The sequence below is a fragment of the Echinops telfairi genome, unplaced genomic scaffold (genome assembly GCF_000313985.2).
Source record: "Echinops telfairi isolate 266 unplaced genomic scaffold, ASM31398v2 ScPeMD7_7469;HRSCAF=8507_1, whole genome shotgun sequence".
Classification (NCBI taxonomy): domain Eukaryota; kingdom Metazoa; phylum Chordata; class Mammalia; order Afrosoricida; family Tenrecidae; genus Echinops; species Echinops telfairi.
The window spans coordinates 53,824,396-53,835,567 of NW_022111373.1; the positions used below are offsets into that span (position 1 = coordinate 53,824,396).

The window sequence follows — 11,172 nt, forward strand, 5'->3', positions numbered from 1 at the left end:
GCCTTAAGTGGAGAGCAAATGTTTTGAGAATGATGGGGGCAATGAATGTACAAATGTGCTTTACACAACTGATGTATGTATGGATTGTGATAAGAGTTGTATGCGCCCCTAATAAAATGATTTAAAAAAACACACAACCTAAATGATATCAGTGTGTCTGTGAGATTTAGGAACAAATGTGGGTGGCTTGGTTGATACGTGTTGGACCGTTAGCTGCAAAGTCAGCACTCAGAAACCACCAACTGCTCTGCGGGAGAAAGCTTTACAGTCTTGGAAACACACAGGGCAGACCTACCTTGCCCTGGAGGGGTGCTATGAACTGCACTTGACTCAATGGCTGTGAGTCTGAGTTTTTTGAGGTTTGGGTTATTTGCTATGGCTTCCTAGCCTTAGTCTTTGCAACTTTTACCGAATGACTGCATGGAACCATGTATGGAGATTGCTCAGTTTTGCCATTCCCTTTGGTTTCGAATTTCTGAAATTTCATTTCAGGAACAACAGGGCTTGTCTCACTACTATTAAGAAAGAAGAGCCAGGAGTGGTGTATGTCTTCTGGACCATGAGATGCCTGTGCATTGACCCTCCCCACTTTAGGAGACAGCTGTGAAACTAGAGGAGTGGCATTAGCAGAACAAGAGCTGGAGCACAAATAAGAGTGACAGGCTTTCCAGGCCAACAAATGAGTAAAGTTGACTTCATTCAGACAGGAGTCTCACGTGTGGAGTGGGGTACTTCTAGGTACTTGTTGGGAGTTGGTTTGCTGAAACACAGAGCTAGAGCTGAGAATTTGGGGGCTGAAGCTTATGGTTGAGTACAGTACACTTACGGCCTTTATTGGCAGCACAAAGCATGGCAGAGGCCAAAGAATGGCATGTCTGAGAAGCTGACAACCAGGGAGAGGCTTGCCTATGAGCATGGATGAGAAGAGGCTCTCTTGACCAGAAGAAATGTATCCTGGGTATTTCTGATGCTGAATTGTACACTGTTAGCTTCTCTAATAAACCCCATAATTATGAGTGTTGTCCATGATTTCTGTGTGGCATGGCAATGAATTTTCAAATTTAACAGAGATCAGAGATTGCCTTGGGAAGGATGGTTGATCTCAGAATTCTTAAAACAAGGTTGGAGGGTGGAGGCATGTCTAATCTCTGTCTCATAGGAATCATCTCGGGCTGATGTTGAGTTTGAGTCTCGTTCACCCTTGTGAAGTCAGAAGTGGGCAGATGTGGTTCACGCTCTTCTGACAAATGTAGATTACATTGTATGTAGAAGCTACTGGTGGTTCTACACCAAGGAACCATATTATCCTAGCCTAATTTTTCAGGTACTCCCCACTAGTGCCATGTATCTATCTATACACCCACCCCAAAATACATTTTTCTTGCTATAGTCTCAGAACTATATACTATTCAACACTTTTATAAACTAAACTTTGATGATAAACAACTTCTGGAAGCACTGGTAATTGAATTGTAATTTGAATGCCTCTCTGGTACTAATTCATTTACTGTACTTTTGAATGCTGTTGGCCTATTGTGAACTGGACTTCCAAAACCTGACTTAATAAATGTAGAGCCTTGGGGGCCAGGCTAGAACCTATTCAGTTCTGAGGACCCCCCGGAGAATTACCCAATTTTGCTTTTGTGATATCTTGTGTGTGTGTGTATAGTACATTTCTGGTTATAATCGGAATATGGGGTGGGAAAACCTGTTGCAAAATAGTATATGTAATTTTTACCTGCTTAAAAACAAACACAAAAAACCAGGCTTCTGCGTATCTTTTTTTCCCCTGCGTATCTTTTTATGCATTTTGTAAGTGCTCATGCCCTGAGCAAACGGGGCAACCAAGAAATATTCTACTGTTTCATGGTTTTATACGATGTGATGACTGGATCAAGATTACAAATGACAAGTTATTTATAGCTTTATTTATACATAGTGATTCTCTGTTGGAATCATAGAAGGAAAGAAGATATGATAATTGGTTTGTGTAGTTCACAGAATGAAATTGCAAACAGAAATGTTTTGAATCTAGTTTATACTGTAACCATTTCTAGGAAACCATATTTAAACAGTAGTGGTTATCTTGAAGTATACAACATGTCAACGGTGTCCCAATTCACATCAGTAAAACCCTTCTGCCACTTTATTCCCTGTAACCTAACCTCCATCAGATAATGCCAAATAAACTATGTCGAGTGCACATATTAATATCTATCAAATGTATCAAATGGCTTGCTGGCTGCATTTTCAGTAGTGGTTATCTGCGGTCATACAGGTTATAACTCTGAATTTTTATTAGGAAAAGTAAATGGAGAATTCATAATGTTCCTGGTGCAGCTTCACCAGCTGGCCCACAGCCATAGAAAAGAGCACGGCGGGGAAAGCATCTGACGCAGCGGTCCTGGAGATCTGCAGTCCAATTGCGGTTGCATCGTGCTTACCTGCCTTGCGTCTGGCACTATAAGGCTAGGGAGTAATCATCTCCTTCTATCTAGTCTTACTTCCGTGAATTGCAATGTAGGCTGTCGCCTGTGAGAACAGGATGGAAATCAAAGCAAACAAACACCCACCTCCGCCCCAGCCCCCGTTGTACAGTCGATTCTGACTCAGTCACCTTACAGGACTCGGCAGGGTTTCTGAGGCCGTAAGTCTTGACAGAAGCAGCTGTCTCATCTCTCTTCCCTCAGAGCAGATGGTCGGTTTGAACCGCTGCCCTTGTGGTTAACAGTCCTACACGTAACCAACTGTGCCACCAGAGCTCCGTCATCTTAAAATAGTCACAACGATATAACTGAATAAATTGGTCTGTTTACAAATCGGGGGGTCAGTGAAAAATAATCTATTTGCGTAGAAAAAACAAGGAGTCGACAGAAGATAAAGACTGCGAAGTTCTTTCTAGAGAGTTCATGGAGCTGTGGAGTTATTAGAGAAGGAAATTGTATGGACTCTCTTATTAGGAACCTTTCTTTTTAAATTTCTGCTGCGGTGGTTGTGAATTGCATTTGGGTTGCTTCTCCCTCCTGGTGACCCATTTGAGCCGAGTAGAACTGGCCCATAGACTTGTCCAGGCTGCTTCCTTTTGGAAGCCTTTGGCAGGCCTGTCTTCCCGAGGCACCTCCCCTTGGATTTGAACTGTCACCTTGTCCGCTGGTAGTTGAGTGTGTACCCAGTTACACCAGTTGGGGACTTCTTTAAAAGATCCTTGGTGGCACAGGGCTAAGCACTTGCTCACTAACCAGAAAGTAAGCAGTTTGAACCCACCAGCCACTCTACAGGAGACAGATGTGGCAGACTGCATTATAAATATTTACAGCCTTAGAACCCCCCCGGCAGTTATATTTTGCTCTATAGGCTCCCCCTGAAGTTGGATTTGGCATGATGGCAGTAGTTTTACTTTTCCACTTGGGACTCCTGTCTTTTCATTAATAAGGAATGCTGGTATACAAATTTGTGGGACTTGACAGATAAAACCAATTCCTGAATCTCTGAATAGATATTTCTTAAATACTTTTATATGATAGCATTTATATGTTATATACTTTTATATAATAGCATTATAATCATCCTTCAAAATATTACTATAAGATCAGAGAAACCTTTATTAAACAAAAATATCAAACTATGAAGCAATTGTTTCTCAACATAGCCTCGATCTGTCTTCTGAAGGCAGTGTTTCCATCTTTCATACCCTTCCCGAAGAATTCTGTGTTTTTTTATTTATAGCAAATCCAAAACAGCAGTGATAGAATCCTTGAGGAACTAAAAATATATATTTTCTGGATTTCAATCAATCATTTTATTGGGGGATCTTACAGCTCTTATAACAATCCACACATCAATGTAGCAAGCACATTTGTACCTATGTTGTCAACATCATTTCTAAAACATTTTCTTTCTACTTGAGACCTTGGTATCAGCTCTCTTCTTTCCCCTCCCTCCCTCTCCCCCTCCCTCAGGCACCCTTGATAATTTATACATTATTTTAATTTTCATATTTTACACTGTCCACAGTCTCCATTCACCTACATTTTTGTTGCTCATCCTCATGGGGAGAGGATGTATGTTGATCTTGCAATTGGTTCCCCCCTTCTCCTCCTTCTCCCTGCACCTTCCCCCTACCCGTATGGTATCACTACCCTTATTGTTGGTCCCGAGGGGTTTATCTATCCTGGATTTTGCGTGTCAAGAGCTCTTATCTGTATCAGTGTACAGTCTAGCCAGCTTTGTAAGATGTCTAGCCAGATTTGTAAGATGTCTAGCCAGATTTGTAAGATAGAACTGGGGTCATGATAGTGGGCGGGGTGTGTGTGGGGGGGAAGCATTAAAGAACTCGAGAAATGTGTGTTTCGTTGGTGCTAAACTGCACCCTGACTACCTCATCCCTTACTTGTGACCCTTCTGTGAAGGGACATCCAACTGTCTACAGATGGACCTTGGGTCTCCATTCCGACCCCCCTTGTTCTTTGCATTTTAAGAAAAGCAAAACACAAGGAAATAAATCTGAAGGGGCAAGATCAGTCTGTAAGGTGGATGTGGGTATGATTTCCCAACAAAATTCTTAAGGGTAGCTCTTTTTTTACCCTTAAAGAATGTATAGGTATATTGGGATTTTTAAAATTTCATGGCAAAACTTTCCTGACCGTTTTCTCCCCAATGCAGATTTCTGCTTTCTTAAAACTTATTCATGATAAGCCACTGTGGTCATTCCTGTGTCCTATGAGAAAATCTACCTAGATTTCTTGTGTGGAATCCCCCCAAAGCAGTAGTCCTAACCTTTTGAGCTGCTTTCTCTTCCTTGACTTTAACTAGCCCAGTATATCCCTTCTGAAGTGACTGGACATCTTTTTGAAGGCACCTGACTGAGTCTCATACATGTCCATTGCTGAGAGAACTTGTCTGCAGCCATTCCATCAGCACAGAGTCAAACTTAAACACTTTTTGGTTGGAATAAACCTTTGTATATAGGAACTGGAACCCAGTCAATGGTTTTGACTTCCCCTTGTGTATTATGTGTGTGTCATTTTGGCAGCTTGATTCCGCAACTTGAAAGGACGCCCTGATGAGGACAGGGCCCATGGCAGCTGGGTGCATCATGTAGTCATGGGGCCTCGCACACTGCCTGCCTGCTGTCTCTCACTGTCGTTTAGTTGATCCTGACTCACAGCAACCCTACGGGACAGGGTAGAACTGCCCCTGAGGGTTTCTAAGACTGAAACTTTTTACGGGAATAAGAAAACCCTTATCTTTCTCCCACAAATGGTGGTTTCAAACTGCTAACCTGTTGTCAGCAGCCCAATATATACCCTACTATATGCCACCGGGCTCCAGCATCTTCCTGTATAGACTAGGACATCTATCTGATGTTCTTTCTAAAAGAAGTATCCAAGTTCATTTATTTTTAAAATAGTTATATTGAGATGTCATTAGCATATCATACAACTCAATAATTCAGTCATAATACAGAGGATTGTGCAGCCATCACCACAATCAATGTTGGGACATTTTCTTCCTTTTTGCACTCTTTGCTGTGGGTGCCACATTGTCCCCAGCCTGCCCTTCCATCAGATATATTTCTTTTTTTCTTTTTCTTTTTAAATCACTTTATTGGGAAATTGTACAGCTGTTATAACATTCCATACATCAATTGTATCAAGCATATTGGTACATATGTTGCCATCGTTATTTTCTAAACATTTACTTTCTATTTGAACCCTTGGTATCACCTCCTCTTTTTTCCTCCCTGCCCCACCCCCTCGTGAACCCTTGAGGTTATATTTCTTAAAGGACTATAACCTACTACCACTGAGTTGATTCTGACTTATAACCACCCTGTAGGACAGAGTAAAACTCTCTGCCCTATTGGTTTTCCAAAGCAGTAAATCTGTACAGAAATAAACTGCTATATTTTTCTCCTGTTGGGCAGCTGGTGGGTTTGAACTGCTAACTTTTCAGTTAATAAATAAGCACTTAACCACTGTACTACTAGGGCTCCTTTTTGAAGGACCACAGATGTATTTTCAGAATTTTTAGAGTCCGGCTATCAAAAGATATATCGTCTGGGGTCTAAAAGGCTTGAAGGTAAACAAGCGGCCATCTAGCTCAGAAGCAACAAAACCCATATGGAAGAAGCACACCAGCCTGTGTGATCACGAGGTGTCGAAGCGATCAGGTATCAGGCATCATCAGAACCAAAAAATCAATATCATTGTGGATGAGGCGGGGAGTGCGCAGTGGAGACCCAAGCCCATTTGTAGGCCACTGAACATCCCCTTACAGAAAGGGAGGAGACGAGCCAGTTAGGGTGCGATATAGCAATGATGAAACATACAACTTTCCTCTAGTTCCTAAATGCTCCCCCCGCCCCCCCCCAACTATCATGATCCCAATTCTACGTTACAAATCTGGCTAGACCAGATGGTGTACAGATAGGAACTGGAAACACAGGGAATCCAGGGCGGATGATCCCTTCAGGACCAGTGGTGTGAGTGGCAATACTGGGACGGTGGAGGGACGGTGGATTGGAAAGGGGGAACCGATTACAAGGATCTACATATAACCTCCTCCCTGGGGGATGGACAACAGAAAAGTGGGCAAAGGGAGATGTCGGACAGTGCAAAATATGACAAAATAATAATTTGTAAATTATCAAGGGTTCATGAGGGAGGGGGTAGTGGGGAGGGAGAGGGGAAAAAGTGAGGAGCTGATGCCAGGGGCTTGGGTGGAGAGCAATTTGAGAACGATGAGGGCAATGAATGTACAAATGCGCTTTACACAATTGATATATGTATGGATTGTGATCAGAGTTGTATGAGCCCCTAATAAAACGATTTAAAAAAAAAAGAATTTTCAGAGTTTTGAGTTTCCTATCCTCAAAAGAGAAAGCTATTTCCTGGCCAGGTAAAAATGTTTATTGGTAAAAATTCTCTCATCCTTATTCCTAGTGGTTACATCGTGGTCACACATTGGGCTGCTAACCGCTCAGTCACCAGTGTGATAGCAAGAACCTCTGTGGTAAAAATGGTGAGGCTCTCTATGCCCATAAAGAGTTAAATCTCAGGACCTCACAGGGTCAGTTCCGCCCTGACCTCTAGGTTCTTGATGAGTTGGCTAGCTGGGTCATCTCTGAATAGTAGTTGAAATTTGCTTTGTTGGTGGAAAATCACTTGGGTTCCTCAATCAAATAAAGAAACATTTTATCCTTTTTTTTCATTTTCCCTTTCTGTTGTTACAATTGTAGTTTTAATATAATTTTATCAATAATATGAGTCAATTGGGTTAAATAGGTTAATTTTATCTTTATTTTTTTAACTTTAGGATCACTGCTTTACTTTAGTGTTAAAGGTTTAATGCCTTTCCTTTGGTCAATGTAGAGCAGACTTGGAGTTCAAGATGTTATCATTTGCTTTATGATTAGCAGCATGACTGTGTGCTGGAATAATTTTGTAGCGTGTGATTTCCACACACTGCAATGACTATAGCTTCCATTTGTGAGAGGATGAACTACGCCCCTCACACCCCACCCTCGAAGTCGTATTTTAAACAGGACTATAGGTACTTTTCTTCTGTATTTTTCTCCTTTTGACTACATACTCCAGGAGGTGAACATTCTGATTTTGTAGATAGCATATACTTACAGTTTATTTTTGAAAACATTAATCAAATAAAATTAACTGAAGTGTGTTTGTGAGTGTGTGTGTGTATATAGATAGATAGAGAGAGAGAACTAAAACTAAATAGAAAGTTTTCTTCAATTCAGTTTAACAAACAGGAGGCATCTATCTATATGTAAAAGTTATTGTGTTTATCAGTGGCACAAAATATACACAGATGACAAAACTTGCTGCCTCTCTTCCTGGGGCTTGTAATCTGATAGCTGACCTAGACAAATACATAAATAACTCAGCTACAAGGCAGGCTGTGATAAGTACTATGGTACAGGCAAGAGAAAAGCGCAGTGGGAAGTCAGCATAGAGAAATTAATCCTGATGGGGAGGATCTAGGAAGTTCACATGGAGTAGGTAGGACTTAAGTAGAGCTTAATTTATTGCTTTCATTCATTCTAGACTGTCCTCTGGAGATTGATGTCTATTTCCTTGAGGTCTTTAATTTTGTTGCCAATTTGGATAAGCATGGCCCAAATCCAGCAGGGAGGTCCAGATGAAACAGAAAAGTCTACAGCACTGAAAGGTACATACTTAATTTGCTTTTCCAGGATATTTTCATTATGCCTCATGAGCCAAAAGCCAAAACCAAATTCACAAACTCACTGCTATCTAATTGATTCCAACTCTTAGTGGCTCTAAGGGACAGAGTAGAACTGCCTCTGTGGGTTTCTGAAACTGTAACTGTTTAAGAAAATAGAAAGCCGCCGCTTTCTCCAAAAGAGCTTCTGGTGATTTTGAACTGCCGCTGTTGCTGTTAGCAGCCCAACTCTTAACTCAGTGCACTACCAGGACTCATTGTGCTCCATGAAAGTATAAGATTAGTTAAGTAACTTTTCATTCAGTCCCATCCCAATTCTAAATCCAAGTATTGGTCCTGCTGTTGTTGTTAGTAGGTGTCATCCTGTCAGTAGCCCCACCATAGCGACCTTATGGATTACAGAATGAAACACTGCCCAGTCCTGTGCCGTCCCCATGATTGTTTCTAAGTCTGAGCCCATTGTTGCATGCACCGTGGTCAGTCCATCTTGTTGATCACTGACCCTCTACTTTACAAATATGACGTCCCTCTCCAGGAACTGGTCTCTCCTGACAACATGTCCAGAGTATGTAAGATGAAGTTTTGCCGTCCTTGCCACAAAGGAGCACTCTAGCCATACTTCAGATGGGTTTGTCTCCAACTTTCCCATGCATGTGAGGCAATGGAAAACACCATGGCATGGGTCAGGAGCACCTTAGTCCTCACAGTAGCACCTTGTCTTTGCAGTACTCTAAAAAGGTCTAGTGCAGCAAGAGTAAACTTAAGAGTAAACTTACCCTGTTGTTACTATTATGTGCCACTGAGTCAGTTCCCGCCCATAGCAACCCTGGGTACAACAGAACAAGCCACTGTCTGGCCCTGGCCCATTCTGGCAATAGTTGCTATGTTTGAGTCCATTGTTGTACCCACATTAGAAAGCAAATTAAAAAAACAAAACAAAACTCTACAACTCAAAACTCCCACAGCACATCTAAGACACATTTCTTCTGAGGGGTTACCATAGAAGCAGTCCCATAAAAGATCCGTAGTGCCATTTCTATGAAGACAGAATAGAGAAGTAGACAGATCGTTATTCTAACCCATTATGACATTCAATTCAGCAGAAGTATTATAAAGGCATTTGATCCAACTAATCTATAGTGTTATCTTTACCACTAAGTATATCATATATACCATATAAGTATATGTTATCTTTACCACTAAGTATATATACCACTAAGTATATCTTTACCACTAAGTATATAAGTAACTAAAGCATTAGAAATTCTTACAGCTGTAAATCACATGATTCTGTGATTTATTTATGAGTTCATATGACTTCTACAACACCGAGTTAGTTGCTGTGAGAGCTACAATTAATAAGTAACAGCTAGCTCAGCCTTGATTCATAAGAGGATGTAGAACAAGGGATACCATTACTGATGTCAGATAGACCTTGTTATTTTTGTTTCCATGTTTAGGAAAATCTGTTTATGAAAGATATGCTTAAAAGATTTTAAAAAGTGATAAATTGTGTGTGTTCAGCAACCTTGCTGAACTCAGTTTACTAGTCCTAGGAGATTAAAAAAAAATTTTTAAATTACTTGAAATTTTCTGTGTAGACAATTAAATCATCTGTAAATGATATTAGTGTCTCTTTTTTGGTAATAGATTTTTAAAAGAATTATTTTATTGGGGGCTCTTACAGCTCTTATCACAGTCCATATATCAATTGTATCAATCACATTTGTGCAAATGTTACCATCATTTTCTTTCTGCTTGAGCCCTTGATATTAGCTCATTTTTCCCTCTCTCAGCCACCCTTTTACCCTCCTGAATCCTTGCTTTTTTCTCTTTCTAATCCATAAGTCTTTTATGTTCTTGCTTTGTTGTGCTGGCTAGAACAGTGTTGTGTTGGATAAGAATGTTGAGAATAGATAGTCATTCCTTGCCCCTAATCTTAGGAGTAAAGTATAATTTCACAGTTAAATGTAATTTTAGCTATAGGTTTATTTGTAGATGCTCTTTATCAAATTGAGGAAGTTCTTTACTTCTTGTTTTCTGAGTGTTTGATCATGAATAGGTGTTAGATTTTGTCAAATACTTTTCCTGTATCAATTGGTAATGTGATTTTATCTTTGGTAATAGTTGATTATGTTTACTTTGATTTTTCTTTTAAAATATTAAACCAGTTTTGTGTACCCTGAATGAAATTTCACTTCACTGTGTTGCATAATTCTTTTTATATATTTCGGGTCTCATTTGTTAATAGCTTATTGAGAAATTTTGGATTCAGATTTTTGAAAGGTAGTCAATTTTTCTTTAAAAATTATTATTTAAAGAACGTGAACAGCCTTCGTCTTTTTTGTTGTTTTTTTTTTTTTTAATCACGGTAATTCTGCCCTCCTAAAGTGAGTTGGGAAGTATTTTCTCATTTTTTATTTTCTGGAAAATATTATATAGTATTGGTGTTAATTTTTAAATTATATTTCACATGTTTGTTAGGATTCTCCAGTGAAATATTATTGGCATGGAGATTTTATTCCCCTTAAACTTTCTATCATGAATTGAGTGAAGGTTTATAGAGCAGATCAATAGTCCGTACACATTTTAAAAAATCTCATTCATTGCATTTCCCACATTAATATTCATCCCACTGGCTTGTGTATCTTCTGAGTTTTCCTTCACTCATGTCTTTGTTCCTCTGTAAGTAATATGCCTTCTCTCTAGATGCTTCTAAGGTCACCCCTCCCCCAAAGTTTAATTATAATGTACTATTTTGTGTTTTTAGTGATGTTTACCCAGGAGAAAGATGAGGCTGTCTGCTCCTATCAAGCTTTATAGCCACAAAAACTATACACAGAGCTGCTATGAGTTAGAATCAACTTGATGGCAATGGGTTTTAGTTTGGTAGTGTATATTCTGTTGAATTTGTAGTTTTAAAGTTATTTGCCCATTTAAAAAAATGTATGTTTTCCCTCATTTTCT

General features: G+C 39.8%; 1 protein-coding gene across 5 annotated transcripts in view; it reads left to right on the forward strand.

Moving 5' to 3' along the window:
• Nucleotides 1-11,172, forward strand: part of FAM172A (family with sequence similarity 172 member A) — a 510,254-nt gene that overhangs the window by 26,218 nt on the left and 472,864 nt on the right. For 4 of the 5 annotated variants that reach the window (XM_045285068.1, XM_045285069.1, XM_004703483.3 and 1 more), the window contains exon 2: nt 8,067-8,190. The exons of the other annotated variant lie outside the window; for it this stretch is intronic. In XM_045285068.1, coding sequence (XP_045141003.1) covers nt 8,085-8,190 — 106 coding nt within the window. In that variant the 5' untranslated portion in view covers nt 8,067-8,084. The remainder of the gene's footprint in view (nt 1-8,066; nt 8,191-11,172) is intronic. 5 annotated transcript variants of the gene reach the window in all.